Source organism: Schistocerca gregaria, chromosome 2 (genome assembly GCF_023897955.1).
Source record: "Schistocerca gregaria isolate iqSchGreg1 chromosome 2, iqSchGreg1.2, whole genome shotgun sequence".
NCBI classification, from domain to species: Eukaryota; Metazoa; Arthropoda; class Insecta; order Orthoptera; family Acrididae; genus Schistocerca; species Schistocerca gregaria.
The window spans coordinates 212,360,181-212,386,157 of record NC_064921.1 but is presented as its reverse complement, the minus strand read 5'-3'; the positions used below and the strand labels follow the sequence as shown (position 1 = coordinate 212,386,157).

General features: G+C 39.9%; 1 protein-coding gene across 1 annotated transcript in view; it reads right to left on the bottom strand.

Annotated features, from left to right (window-relative positions):
- The window catches only part of LOC126335702 (Down syndrome cell adhesion molecule-like protein Dscam2), a 1,471,118-nt gene that overhangs the window by 81,892 nt on the left and 1,363,249 nt on the right, over positions 1 to 25,977 (bottom strand). The window contains exons 25-28 of the mRNA XM_049999160.1: positions 19,096 to 19,211; positions 15,263 to 15,417; positions 6,953 to 6,970; positions 4,649 to 4,747 (exon numbers count right to left, since the gene is read on the bottom strand). Of these exons, the coding sequence (XP_049855117.1) occupies positions 4,649 to 4,747; positions 6,953 to 6,970; positions 15,263 to 15,417; positions 19,096 to 19,211 (388 nt within the window). The remainder of the gene's footprint in view (positions 1 to 4,648; positions 4,748 to 6,952; positions 6,971 to 15,262; positions 15,418 to 19,095; positions 19,212 to 25,977) is intronic.

Below are 25,977 nucleotides of genomic sequence, written 5' to 3'. Positions count from 1 at the left end.
TCAGTCTGGTTCCCTCGCTGCTCTCAAGTCAGTGATGTCAACAAAGTTATATAATCCGAGGAAGCAGTTTCACGAAGTTCATCGGATTTCAAACCGTGGCTGCAGCAGCTGGAGGACATCATTTAACCAAGAATTAATTAAAAGGTTTTCATTTAGTTAGAAGACTATAATACTTTGTGTCATAATTTTTAAAATTTAACGTGCAGCAAAGGAATTTAATGTCATTACCCAAATGATGCAACATTAATACGCACTTTTCTTTACCATTTGAATACTAACCCAGATTTTCAAATGGCATATCTGAAGCTAACTAAATGTAGTGATTTATCGCAGTTGTTTATTTACGTCATACATACAATAGTAGAGGCCTGGATTTCTAATTCAGTTACGTGAGTAATAGAAAATTTATCTGGGTCATTACAAATCAGTATATAGCGATAGTACACAAAAAGTTTTGTTGTTCTAATAAACTACTACATTGTCATTATTATTAATTTTCATGTTCAGTCTAATGTGTCAGAATATGAATTGGAGGTGTTTGTCATTCTGCCGCTTTGCATTCCTATGACAATTCTAGAAAGTAAATGGAGGAAAGATTGATAATTCAATGTAGTTCTGATGATTCATTTCTGGAATACAATTAAATGACACTTAATTATTAACTCAGGTCACAAGTGCACTAACATCGGAACTAACAACGCCTAGCTACATGCGTCAGCCAATTCCATTTCCTTTTCATTAAAGTCTTAACTGCGTCTTCGGGTCCAATCTGTACCCTGATCGACTTATTTGTCATACTTCCTCTCCTAGGAATTAACAAACTGCATATTTACAAAGCTAAGCTTTTGACAATATATCTCTCCAAACCTCCATGGCTTTCTTAACAGATGGAAAGACACACATATTTTAAACCTTCCGTATCATACACACTGTATGCTTGGTTCTGAAAACCTTTCTTACGTCACAAAAATTTATGCAGAGCATATTTGCTCTTTACTTCTTTTTGGTCCCCATCTAATCGTTGTTAAAGCTGCTGAAGAAACAAAACCGTTTTCAACCAGTTGCATAACTTCATGATTAATTTGTGCTATTTTCTTTTCAATGCGATAGGTAAAGATTATTATTTTTCCATTATGATTGGTTTTATGGCTTGTATTCAAAACTACTCTGTTCAGTTCCTAGATTTATATCTCAAGTATTCATGCACCAGAGGCAAATAGTATATCATCTCCAATATGTGCGTGGTGCGTACATCTTCCATTATCTTGTATTTTATCTTCCATTCCTAGTTTGCAGATCAGAAAACTTCATTTAATGATGTTGATACCTAACATCGTTACCTGATTTCTCTTCCATTTCTGAACTTATCACTCTGCTGATAGAAGGAATTTCTAGAAAGGACATATATAGGACCCATTACAATACCACAGTATGAAAGATAGTCCCCTTTCTCGACAGATCATGTACACATTTTGTTCAATATGAGTTAAAATCCTTCTCAGAAAAAAAGGTAAACCATTTTAATCATTTCGTTCATGGCTCACATTTTGCTATATGCGATTCTGAAGTCTACTTGTTCCTTTCTCCGATAATATTCCAACTTTTTTTGTATGAAATTTTTGATTAGCGAAGATCTTGCATAATACAGATAGACCATTACGACACTACAATTTTTTTATCTTTTGTTCGTTTCTTCTGTACTGAACTAGAATAATTACATTATTGTTCCATTATTATCATTTACGAACTAAACTTTCCTGATGTAATGAAACCTTATGTTTCATCTCGTAACAGTTTATGTGAATGATCAGTACTTGATTTACGTCATAACTTCTTTTAAACTTTATCTTCTCCAGCCAAATTAAGTGTAACAAAGAACTTGCACCGTGGAAGAAGGTGAAACGTATGAAATGCTAATATACCCACAAAGTTCGATTAACTGCACTCTGTTAACTGTATCATAGGATACTAATGCAGTAATTACACCGAGAAGAGTTTTTAAAATGAAAGGCTAAACAGACGGAAATGAAATGTGTGATGGGTGAAAACTTTTATTTCAAGAAACTTTTGGAAAGACGTATGACTGCTGCTTCATGTTGTCGCTTCGTGAGATTACCTAACTGTGGTAGTTATACTTCTACAATCTGTAAACTATCTACATATAGAATGTCGAGATTCTCTACGAGATAAGAACGATATTTTTTTTCAATTGAGTTGTAATATCGTCTAACACAATCTCAACTGCGCATGTGCTCATAGCACTACTTCGACAAGGAAGACAACAACATAGTCTGATGTAGCTGTGGATAACAGTTTAAAGGAAACTATTCTCTTTTGATTTTACTAGCCAGTTATTCCTGATACAGGCTGATTGAAGAGAATTTTATATTTCCTTCATTTCTCTGAAAATACGAAGCAAGTGAACTCAGCTTCAGAATGGCATCATCATCCGTTTGGTTGTGTGCTATCACGAATTACTGCGATATGGATTACAAATTGTATTCTCTATTCTCTCAATTGTATGGATATTTAAAAAAAAAAGGGTTCACTACGTCAACACGCCAAGAATTTTTAACTATATGTCAATATATGTGATGTGAGCAAAGTAATTCTGTCTCCTTTTTCCACGCTGTACCTAATATATCGCTCGAAAACAATGTTAATATTTCATAAACGTACTGTTTTCTGAGTGTCCAGATCTTCACTATTCTGATTCGTAGCTCTCTTCCCACATTTGATGAAACATGTAATCACCTCCTGTACTGTACGAACTCTTTGCTAAGTATATTTTACGATATTTAAGATGTGACACTGTTCATCATGCTGGAACTGAGATGAACTACTTGCTACTCTTTTGGCCGAGCTTTTTGTAACTCATATCTGAAAGTATAGCCAACCTGTTACTTTCAGGTACTTGTATCAGCTCCAATTGAATATCATTCCCGTTGAATCTCACTTAAACACGTTTCTTTTAAGTTGCTTTCTTGTTTTTGTTCGATACAAATTTTGCAACTGGTATTGAACCAACTTAGTGAAGTACTACAGCCTTGAAACTTTCAGCATAGCTCAAAACTGGATAACAATACAATATTAACTTGTTTTGTGCCTGGTGTGTAGTGCAAGGGTACTTTGATTTCTGTAGGTTTCTCTGCTTGGTATAAATTTTGCAGCTGATTCTCAACTAACATCTCAATTAATTAGAGAGTGGAAACTTCCAACGTAGCTCAGAACTGGATGCAATGCAATATTAACTAGCTTTTTTGTCTGATGTGAGTGCCGGAGGGTACTTGTGTACCATTGTTGTTCCTGTTAGAGTCACGAATGTTTCTCAGTAAAAACAACTGCTGGTAAGTCTCAGAGTGAGCTCAGTTCTTTCCCGCTTTTACCTTCACAGACTCTTCGTGAGAATAGGTAAAAGGAAGCAATGTATTGGTTTACTTGGGTGAAGATAAACTGAAATAAACCTAAAATTACACATGCCTCTGTTGTGAACTTAGCGGAACCTTTGAAATCCGTTGAAAAATTTCACTCTCTCAAAACTAAACTGCATAAAATAATTATTTCAATAAAAATGTTTAGAATAGCACATTCTTAATGTAGACTAAACATAATGAAATAATTTCTTATAGAGCCTTGAGATTCATAACCCCATGCAATTAATCCTGAAAATTTTAGCTTGTGAATATTTCATAGCCACGACAATTCTTGTAAAATTTAAAACTAAGAACGATGGGTGCATGCAGTAGATAAAGTATGGAGTGTAGAGAGTGGCCGTCGTTGAAAAAAATTGCACAACGGTTCATATCATTTGCAATGTATTAATATTGTCAGTGTTAAGTGAAGGACTCACGTATAAATTTTTGTTGCATGCTTCCAACATTTTTTGATTTAAATTTTACATTTATTTTTCAGCTTTAGGTTAAAAAGATTTTTCATTTAATCAATTATATCTTGTATTGTATTTTTAAATACAGAAAGTATACAGATTTATTCACAAGTAGCCCCAAGGACAACTGCGTAAAAGATAACGAGGTCTACAGAAAAATACCACCTATCAGACGACAGACCATCTCACCGAGTTTCGTCTCGTAACACACAGGGTAGCGCATTTGCACTCTGGGGCAGGCGGGTCAGAACATGTAGACAAAGCATCCGCGACCTCTTGTCACATCGAATTCATTAGCCCTGCAGACCGACATCCCAATGAATTGCTTTACAAAGTTGGCCACTGTAGCGCCATCACAGGCAATTGCTGTCGGTGGCTACAATGAATTGTATGCACTTATCGTCTGCCGCATGACCAGCAGCAGAGTGAGTTTCAAAATTGGAGAGGTGCGCTACCCACTGATGAATGTACACGCTTAATATGTCTTCTAGCTTTTGCACTGTCATCTTTTGCGACCCCGACGGTACTTGTGAATAGCTTTGTATAACACGGCGTTTCGTTCCTTTTGGTAACGGAAATCACATAGATATCTTAAGCAGTTTATGGAATAGTTTTTTGTACAAAATAATTAATTACCATTCACAAATTGATAATGATGGTACATGTAAATATTGTAACAATAACAGAATAATAATGGTCGCCACATTTTGTACTTTCAAATGTAAATTTATAGGATTTGAGGAAAATACAAATATTGCTTACTTGCTGCGAGCTTCTGGCCCCCTTCTGGTAGCCTCCAAGCAAGAGTGATGGAAGAAATAGTTGTGGAAGATACGTGAAAATCTTCAGGTGTGCTGGGAACTGTTACAAAGAGATACAGCTTAAAAAAGAAATGAATTTCAGAAATTACAAGTACATACGAAAGGTAGGAATAAAAATCTTAGCTGCGTTTGTGTAAAACTGTGTTACAGTACACACTAGAAAACTACTATGCCGTAAGCAGATGGTCGTGAATATTCTACAACAATTATTAAAAGCGAAAACAAAAATTAGTTGCAATATCAGAGCAAATAGTGACGTAACGTACAGCCTATGGCAAAGCAAGATACATTCGTCTTACACGGAGAATACGGCGGGTGGGGGTGGCAAAGCATGAATGAATAGCAAATAAAAATGTGCATGACCTGTGTGAAGGGTCGTACAACTGCAGTTATCATGAAGTTCTCCCTATAATACTCGTAACTATTCAACTCAGGCTTTTTGTAAGGACCTGGTATCAGATATCTTTCACTTTCTGACTTAAGACAGAAATAACATTTACGTGAATCTGATTTCAAAATCGGCAGAATTGACGTCTATAGCAGAAAAAGTGGACATATTTTCAAGGAGAGGTAGTGAAAACTGATAGATCGAAAGCCAAATGACAACATCTACGCCAAGTAAAAGTCTAATGAAACATGTTTCCATGTATGGAATGCCTTTAGAATCTACCTCAGCGAATCCTTACGGTGAAAACAATCACAGGCAGCTGCGTCCAATTTTTCTAATGTCGTGTTACCGCCTAAGCTTAAACGAAACTCACAAGCAGTGTGAAGTTCAGATGAATGTACAGTAAAGAGGATAGTGTTGTCGCTGGTATATGCTGTAAGATGCAGATTTACTTGAAATATACATTACGGTATTATTAACAACTGGAAAAAAGACGTGACTGAAAACATTCAGAAGATGTACCTTTCCAAATTTTGACACTTTCTCATTTTCGTAGACTGTGTGTTTCTATTCATGAAATCCAAGTACAGATGACTCTTGGATGATTGGTGGAATTATAGACTGTCGCTTTGTTTTTTTCTCTCTCCTGAAATTGTTTTAAGACTCGAGAGTGTAGCTGTACGTTTCAAAAGGCCTTCTGACTTATCTCATCGCTTCAAATTAGTTTCAGAGGACGTTACGTAGATATACCGGCCGTGATTTTCTTTTCGAGCGGTCTGCTTGATCAGTGAATCACTGCTGGAATCCCTCTAGGGTATTATAGTCGACACTCCAGAAAACTTGTTTGTGTACGCGCTGATTACCCAAAACGTTACAGATTGTTTTCGGACAATGCGCTCCGTGCTGCACATATTATGCTCTCTCGACCTTGAAGAAGTAGCGATATTCCAAAACTAAGTTCCTATTTTATCCTGGCGTTGTTTGAGAATCAGAACTGTACCCCGATTTATGTTTGTTAGTGATATTACGTTAAAAACGTTACAAGACCTTTATCAGTTAAAACTTCTTTTTACTGTTCCAGAACACAACTATCGAGTTCGAGGATATGCAACGTATGCTTCGTGCATCTGTATTCAATTAATCTATAGTGAAGCACAGAGATTTTGAGATTAAAATATTTCGCTACTTTAGGCCAACAAATTGATGAAGTCCTGGAAGTGTATCGGCAGTTCTTTTGCCAGTAACACGCATTCTAGAAGGCTACACTACAGTGCATGCTTTGCTATATTATAGTGATATACCTTCTGCTTCTACACGAAAGATCAAAGCCCGAAGCAGTGTCTTCAAAAATAAGTACTTTACGATCAATATCAACATCAACACTTAAAAAGTAAAGAGATTACAACTTCTATAATTGTGACTTTTTCCTCAGATACTTAAGTATAACAAATGATTGTTCGTCTAAGAAGGAACAACCTCCAGCAACACTTAAATTTTGTATCATATCGAAGTTACAACATTATGCGAATTGTAATCCTCCCGAGTTTTCATATATTCAGTCAATGCCTTTCCCGGAGGAAGACGTAAATACACCGCACTTATTACGGTCTTTGACTCTTAGCGAAGCGCAGTTATGAAAAGCTGTTTACGAGCTAGTAGGCACCTGCAAGCTGTCCCTTTAGCTCAGGTTCCCGTTGTATAAAGATTTGCAACAATTCTACCAATATGCAGCATGCGGACGTTCTTCTACTACAGAAGCCAATTAGTTCTCTATTTCTTACAAGCGACTATATCGTAAAAACGCAGCTATAATGGAAACACATGATGACACGCCTTCATAAAACTCTGTATACTTACTGTCCTTGTTCCTGACCTCTGTTGCAAGCAAGAAAAGAAACAGAAGTTTCTCATAAAACGTTTAGTTACGTATATTTACATGTTTCTTGAACGCCGAACAGTAATTTTATACACTATCGAAAACTAATACCAGTACCACGACATATGCTTGAACAGACGATGAAATGGACGTATAAATGAGTGAATTAGATAAATATAAGCAATTAAATTTATTGATATTCCAGCATAAAATGAGTAGTTTGAAAAATCAGCATAAATTGGAATATGGACTACTATGCAAAAATTTAAGTTACTATGTACTTGAGCTACTGAGGATGTACCGAAAAATTAATAACTGTGTTACCAATTGGTAAGGTAATTGCAAGCCACTAGTAAAAAATACATAGATGGAAGTACTCAAGCAAACATCGAGACTGAGATGAATGAAGGAACAATTTAGAAAATAAAGAACTGCATAATTTTCCAAAGACTTCAGCAAAGGGATGCGTGAGGGATTTTATGCCAAAATGAAGCACGAAGTGTTAACGATAAATTTATTGATAGGCAAGTATATGAGCTTGCAGCCGAAGTTTACTTGTGCATTTAAACGAACTGGAGTTCAGATTAAGAACTGGAATACAGATTAAGAAGGGGTTGAACCACTTGCTCATTACAGTTCATAAGATCTCGCTGAAAATAGATCGCAAACGATACGAAATGACAAAATGGAAGAAGGTAAACCGTCCACTTAGATTATGGAGGGTGAGGGTGGTTAAGACCCTTCAATAGGAATTATCTGAGAATAACAGAAACTGAAAATGAGTTAGCTTTTAGTATATCAATTCTACGAAGCTTCCTTATTCAGCTGTACATGAAACACATATATAATGAACTGTAAAATGGTTTTGCTGGAGCATTTATTTGACAAAATTTATTAAAACCTGTAAATCCAACAGCATGAAAATGATTCAGCACAACAACAATATTAATAGTAAAATGGTGCATTGTTATGACATTTCTTTCATTTAAGAGACAACAGCGGTACCGTAGAATGGTTTTAGCTTGAGTTAGAGATATCACAGTACGCAGAAAGCTGTAAAACAATCTAGAAGCAACAAAAGAAAGAACTTCGAAATATATGAAGAGAAACAGATACTAAAATTAGTGAAAGTGCTAACAATGAGAATATGGTATTAAATGGAATTAATGTTATGAATGAAAATTGCGGGGAGATGTGAAAGGTTAGAAGCTTACTAATTTGTCTTGTAAGTAACAGAACTGTGAAACAGCAGTCTGGAAATGCCGATAGAGAATAGAAAAAAGCAGTTTTAATACAATGATGCATGAATTCTGCCTACTGGTCTAAACGTGTCTAAATGTGAAGAGATGTAACAGTGACGTCAAGAGAATGAACACCTCAGCTGAAGAGAAACTAATAGCCTAAGTGATAGGAAGGAGAAACTAATTTGTAATGCCTATAACCTATTACTATTATGCACGACACTTTCAAATTAGCATAATGTTTTTGGATGCGTAGGGATTGGAAAATTGCTTCCGCTTTCTGTCCCGAGAGGTAGACATCAGAAGCTATTAAAAAATTGTGTAGGTTATTTCAGTGCCACGCAAATTTTACAGCACAGTTACTGTGCAGTCTTTTGCAAATCTCCTACAACACAGAACCGACCACTTAGGAATACGGCGTATTATAGTTTACTGAAGCTGGTTTTGTTCCTCTATAGCGCTATTATTAGAAATTCTACGTTACGTAGAAACTTTAGAGACACTAACCAGTTCCAGAAAAACTATTATTTTGATTCATGCAGTCCTTTCTCTTAGGACACCAAAGTCGAAACGTTGAGGAAGAGAGGGAGTCAACTCGGAAGCGTCATATTGTGTTTCAGAATATAAGTACCACACACTTGCTTAATCTTCAGCAATATTCAGGAATAAATCTGTTTTCAGAATAATTATGGCAGTTATGTAGCTCACTACTGGTCACAACACAAGAAGTTAACGCTTCATTATTTCAGTGCTAACTCCCTTACAAGAACGTAGCATCATGTGACGACAAATCTTAGGTGACTGATCAACTGGGACCAATATGTGCTGCACGTGGCTCGCATGTTATGGTTCTCAAGCTTTTTCAAGGACTGTATTTGTACGTTAGTTCATTCCCGAAGAAGAACCGTGGCAAATTTCCACATGCTTCACATCAACTCGAATACATTATCTTCTAGAACCTGGGTGCATAAATTTCTTCATTGTTACTATACTGTGTTCAGGCAGGCTGTGAAAAATATGCGAAGATAATCTTACCTGCAAATGAAATGTGAACAATATCTGAAACGTACACTTGCTTATTCTCGCATGTGGACCATATACTCAACCGCTCCAGTACTATGCCGAGAAAATCTAATTTTCGAGGTGGTGGCAGTGTTCTTTCACGAGCATCATCCGGTTTCATAAAGAGAATAAGGTAGGATGTCAACCTTGAACATAGGAGTTTTCTTTCCACAACTCCGGGTTATATAAGATTAAGACATTTTGCCTCTCAGTTGAAGATGAAAGTAGCTATAATTTGGGAAACTATTTTTCTTAATACACGGTGTCAGTTCCTTCGAAAGGACAGATACCAAGCAGATCCACAAACTGTGAAGCATTATATGTAAATCTAAGCGTTATCAGCTGCGGCGGCACATTAAGCGGAATCAGCGGTGACAAGCGAAAATGTGTACCATACGAGGATTCGAACCCGGTATCTCCTGCTTATTAGGTAAATGCGGTAACCACTGCACCATCCGGAGCACAGCGCTATCGTCACTGCACGTCACATACAGCAGTATGCCTCACGGCCGATCTACTTTCTTCATAGGAAATGCACAAATACGTCTGACCTCCTGTGGGAACCTCGAAGTAGCGAACAGAAGTGTAATTGACAGGGACGGCGGATAGTTGGCGCTCGGTGGGAGCGTGGATCGGCCTTGAGGATTACCGATATAGTCCGTGCAGTTGAGCTATCGATGTGTCCTTGTTGGCGTGGTGATTGCCGTCCCTGCCTAGTAAGCAGGAGGTCCCTGGTTCGAATCACAGTCCTGTGCACATTTTCGCTTGTCGGCGCTGATTTTGCTTAATGTTCAGCCGCAGCTGACGGCTGTGATCTCCGTTCACTGTAAATGTCGGAAACACAGACGCACTATCTTAACAAAAGTTTTATCTCTTGTGCACTAGTCAGAAAGGTGCAATGTCTGTAGAATCGGAGAATAAGTTCAGTTTCAATGTAAGGAAATCTGTGTGATTGTCAAGAGGACAGGCATCTACAGGAAAACCGAAAACTTATTACCTGTTCATTACTCAGGAGTGAGACAGGGTTGTAGCCTCTCCCAGATGTTATTCAATCTAAATAGCATGCAAGCAGTAAAGGAAACAAAAGAAAAATTCGGAGTAGCTATTAAAATCCTTGGAGAAGAAATAAAAACTTTGAGGTTCACCGATGACATTGTAATTCTGTCAGAGACAGCAAAGGACTTGCAAGAGCAGTTGAACGGTATGGACAGTGTCTTGAAAGGAGGATATAAGATGAACATCAACAAAAGCAAGACGAGGATAATGGAATGCAGTCGAATTAAGTCAGGTGATGCTGAGGGAATTAGATTAGGAAATGAGACACTTACAATAGTAAAGGAGTTTTGCTATTTGGGCAGCAAAATAACTGATGATGTTCGAAGTACAGAAGATATAAAATGTAGACTGGCAATGGCAAGGAAAGCGTTTCTGAAAAAGAGAAATTTACTAACATCGAGTATGGATTTAAGTGCCAGGAAGTCATTTCTGAAAGTATTTGCATGGAGTGTAGCCATGTATGGAAGTGAAACATGGACGATAAATAGTTTGGACAAGAAGAGAACAGAAGTTTTCGTAATTTGGTGCTGCAGAATAATGTTGAAGATTAGATGGGTAGATCACATAACTAATGAGGAGGTATTGAATAGAATTGGAGAGAAGAGAAGTTTGTGGCACAACTTGATAAGAAGAAGGGACCGGTTGGTAGGACATGTTCTGAGGCGTCAAGGGATCACAAATTTAGCATTGGAGGGCAGCGTGGAGGGTAAAAATCGCAGAGGGAGACCAAGAGATGAGTACACTAAGCAGATTCAGAAGGATGTAGGTTGCAGTAAGTACTGGGAGATGAAGAAGCTTGCACAGGATAGGGTGGCATGGAGAGCTCCATCAATACTGTCTCAGGACTGAAGACCACAACAACAACAACAACAACTCAGGAATAGGAAATAGGGTTATATATTCCTGTAAACTACAATAATGTAAATGAAAAACGAGAGATCAAGTCTTCTAGCCACAATTATCAATTCTGACTCACACTGTAAACTGCCCATACGTTAAGTATGTTTATTCACAAGGGAAACATCGGCAGACCGATTCTGTCCGTTGCTAAAATGTAATATCTTCCTGATGGGAACATGTAATCAGAATGGTATGGAAAATGTTGTGGATGTATACGCAGGGTGCAGTTTCCGTCAACGAACACTAGGGGTACGTTGTACTTGATGGCTATCAACGCCGTTCTGCCTAGTGTCGGGCATGTTAATCATTTCTCTGAAACATTTAACAACTGTAGGTCTCATAACCACATTGAAATACGTCCGCCAGTTGTCTGCCTGACTCATTTTATGAGATACTAATTTCCAGTTTTCTGATGAACTTCAAAGAACAAACAAACAATTGAAAGAGACAAGTAGTTAGCCTCTCTCCCGTCCTCTTTTTCTACTTACATGCATTCGTTGTAGGGAAAAGTACGAGTAGTTTTATTTTTACTGAAGAAATGTAAGCACCGCAACGCTGACGAATTTTTCTGGCAAGAGGGACTCAATGGTTTGCCGTCCGGTTGACACTTGCGGTTAGGGGTGTCTTTTCTTTCTTTCACGACATCGCCTAGTCAGTTACTTTTCGAAATTAGTGGGGTGAGGAACTCCTGACGGAAGGGCAGAATAAATTAGTTTCCTCCGCTTCTCTTCATTCATTAAAGAGCTGAGACTCCTTTTCTTTTGTAGTTGGAGGCGATAACATCCATGTACAAGTATAATATTCAGAACAGGAAAGTGTGTCGTAATAATTACATCAGGTGTAAGTTCTAGAACATCATGCAGAGACATATAACAACAGATTTGGAATTTTAACAATTACTTAGTAACAATTCATATATTTATTTTTGCCTTCGTCGTCAACTCTTTTCACGAAATACAACACAAACCACAAAGCTACCTGAAATAATAGTAAAGGGGCTTAAGATTTGTACACAAAGCTGTGTAATAAATGGGTAAGAGAAAAGTAAATGTCTTCTGGGTGGCATAGGGGAATTTGGTACTGAATTAAGCTTCTATTCCAATAACGAGTACGATCACAAAATTGCTTAACATAGATGTATTTGTTTGCAATATAATGAGTATTAATAGTGTAATATCACAAAATTTAATAAAATCGTATCGTTTCATAAAAAACTACATTTTTAAATACCTTCCATATCCCAGAAACGCATTTCCATAATACTAACCAAACACGATTGATGTAATGTAATGTGTTAGAAACACTGATTCGAGGATATGACCTCTACCTATCAATATGGTGAAAATACACGTACTTAATTTTGGATATACTTTGCCCTTAAGTAACTGCAAGAGGATTGTGTATACTAATTTATCTATTAACAGAATGAATTTTTTGCTTTTCAATGTGGGCTGTGCTGATATGAAACATCCTGGCAGACTAAAACTGCGTGCCAGATCGGCATAGAGTTTTAATCTGCAAGCAAGTTTCAGTTTCTCTGATGTTAATCTTAAAGTATTTTTCGGGCAATAGTGCTAAATCATGGCCAGGACAAGACTTAAACGCTAACAAGTAATTCATTGATTCATCGTGTTCCCTCGATCCCATCAAGGATAGGGATCTGAGCCAAGATGAAAAAAAAAAAAAAAAATGAAAAAAAGAAAAAAAAACCAGGTCTAAGAACCTTACTATGTGGTATTTGTTGACCATTATTTATGAATGCTTAATGCTGTTGAGACCTGTACCTGGTACATTTAATTAAGTAAATCAGGAACGAATCTACTACTCTGAAAAGAGGTGCTAGCCCAGGAGCTATACTCAATACTTTGTGTTTGCCTCTTATCGGTAACTTAATATTTATTCGCTTATATCGCTAATCAGAGTATTTAAATAAGTATTTAAATACTGATTCCTCTTTACGCTACATAACTACATGCCATACAGATTTACAAGTAACACTGCCAATTGGAATGTAACAAAATGTTTCAGTTCTTTATTGTGGATATTCAGATATTATTTGCAGAAAGATTGCCTCATGAGGTTGGTTTTCAATTTTCTTTCGAAGTGATTGGGATTCTTTAGCTCTTGCTTGATATCAGATAGGAGGTTGTTGAATAAGCCGCGCAAGAGAACATTTTTCTACACTTGAGCTTAGATAAGGAGGCAAAGCCAGCATGAAAATTAATTTTCAGTTCTACATTGTGATTCTGTGGATCACAGATCACCTGGAACAGCCTTTTTATCATCAGCTGAAACCATTATGGAGCAAATGTATTAGAATTTAAGTGTAAGGAATCCAATGTCCTTGAAAGGCTTATGCATGATGTGCGGCTATCTACTTTACACACTATTTTTACTGCTTCTGCAGAAGAATCCTTGTATTTATATGTACCCTACATACACTCATGGTCATAAATTAAGGACAATGTATACATGGTGAAACAACGCTCTGGTGGGTGGTTTGTGGGTTTAAATCACCTGAGCGAATGACCATGAGGTGAATTTGAACTGCCGTCTCTCCTGGTGGCGCTGGGAGCTGTCCACATACACAGAGGTGTGTAGGTGCATGTCAGAGTACGGTGCAGCGAGTAAGTGTGCAGACGTTTCCAGACGTGCTAATGGCCACTATGTGTTGACAATGGCTCAAAGAACACAAATTGATGACGTTATGAAGTGTAGAATACTAGGGCGACAGGAGGCTGGTCGAACAAAGCAGGTCGTAGCATGGGGCCTCCGTTTGCCACAAAGTGTGATCTGATGTTTATGGCAACTATTTCAGCAGACAGAAAACGTGTCCAGGCGCTACAGTACGGAACGTCCACAGAAGACCGATATCTCACCATAAGTGCCCGCAGACGGCCACGGAGTACTGCAGATAACCTTGCTCAAGACCTTACCGCACTAGAAGAGTTGTTTCGATACACACAGTCTACAGATGACTGAACAGGTGTGGTTTATTCGCCCGGAGACCTGCAAGGTGCATTCCACTGACCCCTGGTTACAGGAGAGTCCGTGTCAAGAACACAGTACATGGTCATTCGAACAGTGGTCACAGGTTATGTTCACGGAAGTGTCCAGGTATAGTCTGAACAGTGATTCTCACCGGGTTTTGACCTGGCGTGAACCAGGAACAACATACCAACCCCTTAATGTCCTTGAAAGGGACATATATGGAGGTCTTGGTTTGATGGTGTGGGGTGGGATTATGATTGGTGCACGCACACCCATGCATGTCTTCGACAGAGGAACTGCAACAGGTCAGGTGTATTGGGAGGTCATTTTGCACCAGTATCTCCACATTTTCAGGGGTGCAGTTGGTCCCACCTTCCTTCTGATGGATGACAACGCACTGCTCCATCGAGCTACCATCGTGGAGGAGTACCTTGAAACAGAAGATATCAGGCTGATGGAGTGGCCTGCCTGTTTTCCAGAATTAAACCCCATCGAACACTACTGCAATGCTCTCGGTCGACGTATCGCTGCACGTTTTCAAACCTTTACGACCCTTCCGGAGCTCCGACGGACACTGGTGCGAGAATAGGAGGCTATATCGCAGCAACTCCTCGATCACCTGATCCAGAGTATTCCAATCCGTTGTGCGGCCTGTGTGCGTGGGCATGGTGATCATTTCCCATATTGATGTCGGGGCACATGCGCTGCAAACAGTGGCGTTTGCTAGCACATGTGTTTCGGGACGGTTTGCTCAACTTATCACCAATAACGTGGATTTACAGATCTGCGATGCGTGTGTTCCCTATGTGCCTATGCTGTCAGCGCCAGCTTTGTGTAGCGCCACGTTTTGTGGCACCACATTCTGCAGTTATCCTTAATTTGTGAGCATGAGTGTATTTTATGTAGAGGTAGCGATAACGGCAAGTTGTAATGCGCTGTGGTTCTCCCGGGCTTCACAGTAGAATGAAAGTGACAAGTATAGTGTCTGAATGCTGCAAGCGCCTTGGGCCACACGGCCAGCTGCGTGGTCCCGCCACGTACCGTGGACGGTGACCGTGTAGAGCAGCGAGTCGCTGCCCAGGCGGTTCTCGGCGCGGCACGAGTAGTTTCCGGCGTCCGCCGGCTGCGCGCCCTCTACGTGCAGCGTCCACTCGTCGTCCACGTGGAGACGCTGCGACGCCTGCACCGGCCGCTCCCTGCGGGAAACACACAGCAGCGTACCCGCCCCATCTTCTCGTCTTTTAAGAGCTGAACTCGTGCGCAAATAAACTGGTGTCCAAAATTAAAGCAACAGTCGGAAATTTTGCAAGGTTGCGTTTATTTTGCCAAAAAACAGTACATCTACATCTAAATCTACATCTACATGGATACACCGCAAATCAAATTTAAATGCCTGGTAGAGGGTTCATCGAACCACCTTGACAAATCTCTATTACTCCAATCTCGTACAGCGCGCGGAAGGAATTAACACGTATGTCTTTCCTTACGAGCTCTGATTTCCCGTATTTTATCGTGGAGATCGTTCCTTTTAATGATTTCTAGCCCAAATCCTGTATCATTTCTGTGGCACTGTCTCCCACATTTCGCGATAGTACAGAACCTGCTGCCTTTCTTTGAACATTTTCGATGCACTCTTTCAGTCCAACCTGGTAAGGATCCCACATCGCGCAGCAGTATTCTAAAAGAGGACGGACAAGCGTAGTGTAGGCAATCTCCTTAGTAGGTCTGTAACATTTTCTAAGTGACCTGTCAATGAAACGCAGCCTTTGGTTAGCGTTCCCCACAACATTTTATACGGGTTATTTCCAATTTAAATTGTTCTTAATTGTAACACCTAGGTATTTAGTTGAATTTACGTCTGTTAGATAAGATTGATTTATCGTGTAACCGATGTTTAACGAGTTCCTTTTAGCACTCATGTGGATGACCTCACACTTTTCGTTATTTATGCTCAACTGCCACTTTTCGCACTATTCAGATATTTTTTCTAAATCGTTTTTCAGTTTGTTTTGATCTTCTGATGACTTTATTAGTAGATAAACGACAGCGTCATCTGTAAACAAGCGAAGGCGGCTGCTCAGATTGTTCCCAAATAGTTTATATAGACAAGCAACAGCAAAGGGCCTAGAACACTACCTTTGGAAACGCCAGAAATCACTTGCGTTTTACTCGATGACTTTCCGTCACTTACTACGAACTGTGACCTCTCTGACAGGAAATCGCAAATCCAGTCACATAACTGAGACGATATTCCATAAGCACGCAATTTTAATACGAGCCGCCTGTGTGGTACAGTGTCAAAAGCCTTCCGGAAATCCAGGAATCGATTTGAAATCCCTTGTCAATAGCACTCAGCACTTCATGTGAATAAAGAGATAGTTGTGTTTCACAGGAACGATGTTTTCTAAACCCATGTTGACTATGTGTCAATAGACCGTTTCCTTCGAGATAATTTACAATGTTAGAACACAATATATGTTCCAGAATCCTGATGTATATCGACGTTAACGATATGGGCCTGTAATTTAGTGGATTACTCCTATCATGTTTCTTGAATATTGGTGTGACCTGTGCAACTTTCCAGTCTTTAGGTACGGATCTTTGGTCGAACGAACGGCTGTATATGATTGTTCAGTATGGTACTAATGCATCAGCAGACTACGAAAGGAACCTAATTGGTAGATAGTCTGGACCAGAAGACTTGCTTTTATTAAGTGATTTAAGTTGCTTCACTACCCCGAGGATATTTACTTCTACGTTACTCATGTTGGCAGCTGTTCTCGATTCGAATTCTGCAATTTTACTTCGTCTTCCTTTCTGAAGGCATTTCGGAAGTCTGTGTTTAGTAATTCTTCTTCGCAGCACTGTCTTCGGTAGTATCTCCATTGTTATCGCGCAGAGAGGCCATTGATTGTTTCTTTCCACTAACATACATCACGAACAGGTGTTAGTAAATTTTACGGGTGATCAGAAAGCCAATATAAATTTGAAAAATTGAATAAATCACAGAATAATGTAGATATAGAGGTACAAATTGACACACATGCTTGGAATGACATGGGGTTTTATTAGAACCCCCCCCCCCCCCCCCCCACCAAAAAAAAAAATACAAAAGTTCGAAAAACGTCCGACAGTTGGTGGTTCATCTGATCAGAATACCAATAATTAGCATAACAAAGTAAGACAAAGCAAAGATGATGTTCTTTACAGGAAATGGCCAATATGTCCACCACCATTCCTCAACAATAGCAGTAGTCGAGGAATAATGTTGTGAACAGCACTGTAAAGCATGGCCGGAGTTATGGTGAGGCACTGGCGTCGGATGTTGTCTTTCAGCATCCCTATAGATGTCGGTCGATCACGAAACACTTGCGACTTCAGGTAACCCGAAAGCCAATAGTCGCACGGACTGAGGTCTGGGGACCTGCAAGGCCAAGCATGACAGAAGTGGCGGCTGAGCACTCGATCATTACCAAACGACACGCGCTAGAGATCATTCAAAAGTCTATCAATATGGGGTGGAGGGCCATCCTGCATAAACATCGTACCTTCCAGCAGGTGTTTGTCAGCCAGGGTGGGGATGTTGTGATTCTGCAACATACCGGCGCACCTCTCATCCGTCACGGTAGCAGTTACAAAACCAGAATCACGCATTTCCTCGAAGAAAAAAGGCCCGATTACGGTGGATGTGGTAAATCCAACCCATTCCGTGACTTTCTCGTCGTGCAATGGAGTTTCCACGACAGTTGTAGGATTTTCGGTAGCCCAAATTCTGCAGTTGTGGTCGTTGACAGACCCTCGGAGCGTGAAATGGGGTTCGTCGGTCCACAACACGTTACTCAACCAATCGTCGTCGTCCGCCATCTTTTGGAACGCCCACACCACATATGCCCTCCGCTTCACTAAATCGCCAGGCAACAGTTCATGATTCCGAAGGATTTTGTACGGTAGCAGCGGAGGGTACGCCTCAGTGCCAATCAAACAGTAGTGTATGAAATGCCGGTGCGACGTGCGACTGCACGAGCGCTGACTTCCCCGTGCATTGACGAACCCGCTAGAGTCTCCTTTTCTTCCTGAACTGTCTCAGCAGCATTACGCCTTGTGCTCGGTCGGCGACTTCTGTGTCTATCGTCTAAACAGCCCGTGGCTTCGAACTTCGAAATCATTCTCGCCACAGCTGCATTTGTCAACGGACCTTTAGCCGGTCGAATCCCCTTCCTATGGCGATAGGATCGTAACGCTGAACCAGCACATTCCCCATTCTGATAATACAGCTTCAGTAAAAGCGCCTTTTCAGGTAACGTCAACATGCTGCGACTGCTGGCGCATCTGATTCTATATCTCATTACAGCTCCTTTCATACACGATTGTCATGCGCAGTCACTGAGGTTTTGCTGTTCAACGGCGTCTGTAGGACATTTTTTGAACTTTGTTTTTTTTGGTTCTAATAAAACCCCATGTCATTTGTAGCATGTGTGTCAATTTTTATCTCTCTATGTACATTATTGTGTGGTTTATTAATTTTTCAAATTTATACTGACCTTTTGATCACCCGGTACCTTACGCGGGACATGGGAACCAGCCCAGTATTTACCTAGTCCAGTGTGGGCATCTGCCTAAAGGCTGAGGCCAGGCTGGCCGGTATGCCGGCTCCTATTAATCCGCCGGTTGAATTCGATCCGGGGCCGCCGCGCCTCTCCGATTCCCGGAAGCGGCCCATTACCGTGATCGGATATCCAGGACGGTACTACGTGATCAGACTGTTCATCACTAAACTGAGTGCTAGTACCTTCTTCTGCCGAGCCCTTCAATTACAGAAATAGGTATGCCAGCACTGTGACAGTATCTAGGCAACAGGTCGTCAGCGGGCTTACCCGTGAGTCCAGACGATGGCGGGCCGAGGTCTGCCCACGGTGAGGCACGGCAGGCTGAGGCGGGAGCCGCGCGCCGCGTGCACCACACCGCCAAAGGACGCGACACGCGCCGGCACCTGCACAGTACAGCAGCCACGCAGCACACTGAACATCGAGAGGAGAGGCTAGTCACAGTGTTGTTAACCACAAGCTGATTCCAAGAGCAGCATCACATCTCGGCACTAAGTGAACGGATAATCGCGTTTACACTTTGTGAACGATTATCCGTATAACTGAACGGTTAGTCATCCTGACGCAGATGAAGCCTGCCTGCCTCTTTCTTCTACGTGCAACAAGTCCAAATTTAAGAAAAATTAAAAATCTGTCATTGTGTACACTCCTGGGTTAAAAGTTGAACACAGTGGATCAAGTATTACAGTTACAAACTGTGTAAATGTTTCGAGACAGTGTCACTCATGACTTGTCCCATTCGCCCAATTGTTATTCAAGAAACAGCCTCACATATTTCATAAGCTGTAAACTAAAAGACCTCATTACCAAATACTACACATATGAAAATAACTACACCATACATAACACACATGAACTCATAAGCTTAATTAAAGACATCCACACCCCACCGACAGCCAAACTAGCATCATTACACGTAGTCAACCTATACACGAACTCCCCTGTCAAAGAAACTATCAACATTATAAGAAACAATCTGCTTACATATAAGACAATTACTGTTGCAGAGATCTGTGAACTCATAGAAATACTCTCACTTATCCTAGAGCATAACTACTTTTGCTTCAAGAACAAATTATACCAACAACATGATGATTTGGCCATGGGAAGTAGCTTAGCTGGGATATTGACTGACAGTTACATTAAGCATATAGAACAAAAATTCTTCTCAACCAACCAGCACATCTCCAACAAAATAATCTGCTACAGAAGATATGTTGATGATACAATCTTGCTTTTTGATAGTACATGCAATGAAATAAATACACTAGCAGCAGATCTAAGCCAAATGTACAAAAATATTAGATTCACAGTTGAACATGGAAGTAATAAAAGCATTAACTTACTTGACCTGAAAATTTTGCAATAGTGAAAATAAATATCAATTTAGTATTTACAGAAAACCTACCACCACAGATGTCAGTATTGACAACTCAACTTGCCACCCCTGCCACCGAAACATGGCATGTTTCAGAACAATGCTACACCAAACTAAAAACAGTACCAATGAGTGACACAGACCAACAAAATGAAGTCAGTATAATTAAAACAGCTCCTCATAATAATGGATATAAACCCACAATAACAGAAAAAATGCACAACAAAATGCAGACAAAAACCACAGATCTACTTCACAGCAGTCACCTCAAGCCCAATCAGTGTGCTTCTGAAGTCAAACCTAAATATGCTACTCTCCCATACATAGGCCCACTATCATACCAAATGGCAACTTCTTTAAAAAGAAAAATATTGCAATCAGCTTTTCTACTAATAATAAATGACAACAAAAGGTAATCCATTATGTAAATACCTCCAAGAGTCCCTGCCATAAATCAGGAATACACAAACTCAAATGCGATACACGCCCAAAATTCTACATTGGACAGACAAGTAGAAGATTGGAAATTCGATACAAATCACGCATTCATGCTTTAAGACTTGGTAACTTGAATAAATCGTCATTTGCAGCCCCCCTTGCTGAAGAAAACCATTCAGTGGTAAACACTAAGGACAACTTAAAAATTATTCATCTAGCAGAAAAAGGAGTCACTATGAATATATTAGAAGAAATAGAAATACAGACACACAACAACAGCACCCCAGACTATATCCTTGATGAAGAAACAGAGTTAGCTAACACCCCTTTCCTGAAAAATTTCCAAACATTATTTTCCAACCTCCAAAGCAAGTAATATCAGTACCCATATCTGCAGATCAAGTAGCAAATCAATATGTTACTATAATTCTCATGATGCTAAATGTAATTTAATAATGTTCCATATATATATATATATATATATATATATATATATATATATATATATATATATGTGTGCGTGTGTGTGTGTGTGTGTGTGTGTGTGCGTGTGTGCGTGTGTGTATAAAAAGCAACTTTATAGTTAATGTAACAATATCAACTAAAAAAATCAATGTCCTGTACTAGTATAAATGGCATTACAGTTGCGTAAATGAATATATGATCCTTCCAAACATAGGACATCATCGTCAAATGTTACGATCTATCACATCATCTTTGATACTCATTTGTTTGGAAGCTATTTGTATGTATCAAAACATGTGGTTGTGTGGTAGAAATCTTCTCAGTGACAAATGAAAAGTGTTCAGTGAGAAAAATTTGCGTGTACTACAATTAGAATGCAGAGCGAATGTATGCACATCTGTTGAACGAATGTTATGAAAACAAACACTCCAAACGGACATTTCACGTAAGTCACATGCAGTGAAAATCTGTAACGCAACTACCTGTGTGTGGCGTGTTTATAGTAATGTATTACTTACATTTTAGGACAATTAATCTGGAAAAAACACACCACATGTCATAAAGAAAGCGTCTAAACCGTCTGAGGACGAATCACAACGACTCGAAACCGGTGACGGTACCCTTTGAATAATGACACTGAAAGTAAATTTGTGGCTGGTTGCTGTGCCAACACCATCAACATTTGTCTTCAAAGAACAGCCACGGTCTCCATCTTGCAATCATATGAGAAAATTGCACAAATAACGGTACCTGTATTAAAAAATATGAGTCTAAATTAAAACCTAAAGTTATTAACAACTAAAATAAAAACAATTGCCTTCTTAGGAAAACACCTATAATGTCCAAGATTATTATCAATAACATAATAACAGAACAGATGTTCCATTTCCAGTATGCAGGCTGTGACGTATGGAGCAGAGAGTTGGACATGAGACCAAAATATCTGTTAATTCGTAAAATCATAAATTAAGTATATTGATCAGTTAAAAGCTGTACAAGTGAAGACAAATTAAGAAACGGAGGTACAGGAAAACAAGAGGGGATACAGCCATTAACGGAAAGTAGGCTTAGAAGGAGCCCCTATTGCGTATATCACATCAGGCATACAATCCAGTAGGAAGACGGAGTGTCGGCATTCGTGGCCGGGTGGTTCTAGGCGCTTCTGTCCGGAACTACGCTGCTGCTGCGGTCGCAGGTGCGAATCCTGCGTCGGGCATGGATGTGTGTGATGTCCTTGCGTTAGTTAAGTTGAAGTAGTTCTAAGTCTAGGGGACAGATGATCTCAGTTGTTAAGTCCCATAGTGCTCAGAGCCATTTGAACCAGTTTTGAAGAAGAAGTGTGGAAATGTCGACGAACAGATGGTGAGGCCGGAATAGACTACATGGCCGAGCCTTTCTTTTTCTTCGGCTCTAAGCTTTCTTCCTGTAATTGTTACTAAAATTAAAAGAAAAACAAAAGAAACTACGAAGATATGGAAACGTCTATTACTAAGCTTTGACTTTTTGAGTGGAGTACTGCTGAATAAACTGCAATTATGAGACCAGCATAGTCAGGGGTATGCGTCTTCAACCATTACGATCTATCATACTTAACGTCAAATATTTGACGCAACAACTCATTTGTAGAATAACCAGATCATTAAAGCTGTTTTATGCGTATGAGTTCGATTCCTTAAAGAATTGGGGTTGTCGGGTTACTGGTACAATATCTAGGCTGCTATTAGTGTTTGTCATCGCTTTCCATACCAAAACACTGGAACAAGTGCTGCAGCAAATTACAGAATAAGTTAAAGTTTTCTCTAACATATCTATGCAGGGTATTACAAACCGTCAATATTTAGGAGGGTGAAAGTACACGATAACAGATACGAAAAAATACCAGTAAACATATCACTGCAAACGAGTCGTTTGCGATTTAATTGCCACTGACTTAAAACTGAAAATTTCCGTGTGTAGTATTCACTCTTTTACGTCCTGTGTTAGTCCTCCTAGCGCTTGGTAGCGACCAGCAGCAATTTACTCTCCTGTGTCGATCTCTCCATGTCAGAGCAGAACTTACACAGTACATCCTCCATTATCTGTTGGGTGTATTCCAATCTCTGTCTTTCTGTATAGTTTTTACCCTCTAAAGCTCCCTCATTACCAAGGAAGTTCTTCTCTGACGTCTTGATTCACGCCCTATAATGTTATCCCACCTTCTTGTCAGTGTTTGTCATACATTTATTTCTTCACTGGTTCTCTAGAGAACCTTCTCATCAGGACACCTAATTTTCAATATTATTCTATAGCACGACATTTCAAAAAACTTCGAATTTCTTCTGTTCCGCTTTTCCGATAATCCATGATTCGCTACTACACCATAGTATGCTCCAGATGCATGTTCTCACAATTTCTTCAGAACATTATTGCCTAAGTTCCATACTAGTAGACTGATTTTGGCTGGGAATGCCCTAATTGTTTGTGCTAGTCCGATTTTTACGTCGTTGCTTCGTTTTGATATGTTTCTCGATTTTCTCACTCCTGCTACTTCTTATCACATTCGTTGTACTTATTTTTAATGTCAGTCCTTATTCTGTACTCATTAGACTGTTCACCCTATTCAATAGCTCTTGTAATTCTTCTTCACCTTATTTGGGGACAGCATTCTCATCAGCAAATCTGATCACTGACTGACATGCTTTCACGCCGATTTTTAAATCCAATATTGAACAGTTCTTTTATGTTCGTCTTTCAGTACAGCTTCTCACTATTTCTGTCCCAATTTCGAACATCTTGCAATTGTTTACATTGTCGAACTCTTTTTCCATACCGATAAATCCTATGAACATGCCTTCATTTTGCTTCCGTCTTGCTACCATTATCCAGCGCAAAGCGCAAACCTCTTTCCTGTCCTTACCTTGACTTGTTAGCAACTTACATGCATGAGCTATAATACTGACTGTGTTTCAGTTCTCCCGCTTATCTGCTCTTGCTGTAATCGGAATGGTGTGGAGCTTCCGTTCCTTTCTTTTAATTACACTGAAGGTGGTTTCGACTTTTCTATATGCTCAGTCAGTCTTTCCGACGGTTTCTTTACATTTTTCCAGCAGACATTTCATTCGGCTTCCCTGAAATTCCAGTTTATTCCGTTCCTGAGTGATTCATATTCCTGCAGTCCTGTCTTTTCCTGACCATTTTCGTGCTTCCTTCTTCCTTCGATGTATTGAAGTATTACCCTCCCTTTACCTACGTCTGTCCGTCCAATATCTGTGACTGCCCTTTTTATAGATGTCCAATTTTCTTCAACTGAACTCCGTCCTGTGGTATTTCTTATCGCAGTATCCACATATTTCGTACAAAAGCGTCTCATTATTCCTAAGAACTTCAGTATTCCACTTTCACACTGATTCTTCCAGACGATTCTGTCAGTCTTCAGTCTACACCTCATCATTACTGAGCTGTGAACTGAGTCTGTATCTGCTGCTGGGCACCCCTTACAATCTAATATCTGACTTTGGAAGATGTACCTAACCACAGAGCAATCCTGCTGGGATATTCTCATGCCTCTGTGCCTCTCACAGGTATGCATCCTCTTCTTGTGATTCTTGAACACAGTATTCGCTGTTACCAGCTGACGTTTACTGCGGAAGTCTATTAGTCTTTCTCCTCTCTCAGCCCTACTACCACTCATTCTTAGTTACTTCCCCGGCATCCGCATTCCTGTCCCCCGAGATTATTAGAGTCTCACCTCTTATTTATAATGAATTAAGCGTTCGTTTTCTTCACATACTTTATGTATCTGTTAATGCCTTTGCTTTTGTTGTCAGCGTTGGTTTGGTATACCGACAAGAACAGCCCTATCCCTGAACAGCTGTCAGTAATGAAGCCTCTGTCGTACTTTCCTATGCATAATGAATCCTACTCACGTGATATTATCCGCTGCTGTTGACAAGACGCTGTACTCGTCTCACCAGAAATCGTTGCCTTCTTTCTACACTACTGGCCATTAAAATAGGTACACCAAGCAGAAATGCAGATGATAAACGGGTATTTCATTGAACAAATATATTATACTAGAAATTACATGTGATTACGTTTACACGCAATTTGGGCGCATAGATCTTGAAAAATCAGTACCCAGAAAAACCACTTCTGGGCGTAATAACGGCCTTGATACGCATGGGCATTGAGTCAACCACAGCTTGGATGGCGTGTACAGGTACAGCTGCCAATGCAGCTTCAACACGTAGTGATTGGCGTATTGCGACGAGCCAGTTGATCGGCCACCATTGACCAGACGTCTTGAATTGGTGAGAGATCTGGAGAATCTGTAGGCCAGGACAGCAGTCGAACATTTTCTGTATCCAGAAAGGCCCGTAGAGGACCTGCAACATACGGTCGTGCATTATCTTGCTGAAATGTAGGGTTTCGCAGGGATCGAATTAAGGGTAGAGCCACGGGTCGTAACACATCTGAAATGTAACATCCACTGTTCAAAGTGCCGTCAATGCGAGCAAAAGGTGACCGAGACGTGTAATCAATTGCACCCCACACCACCACGCCGGCTGATACGCCAGTATGGCGATGACGAATACACGCTTCCGATGTGCGTTCACTGCGATGTCCCCAAACACGGATGCTACCATCATGATGCTGTAAACAGAACCTGGATTCATCCGAAAAAATGGCGTTTTGCCATTCGTGCCCCAGGTTAGTTGTTGAGTAGGCCTACACTATCGCAGGCGCTACTCTCTGTGATGCAGCATCAAGGGTAAACCCAGCCATGGTCTCCGAGGTGATAGTCCATGCTGCTGCAAACGTCAAATGGTTCAAATGGCTCTGAGCACTATGAGACTGAACTTCTGAGGTCTTTTTTGCACGCGTTCTATTTA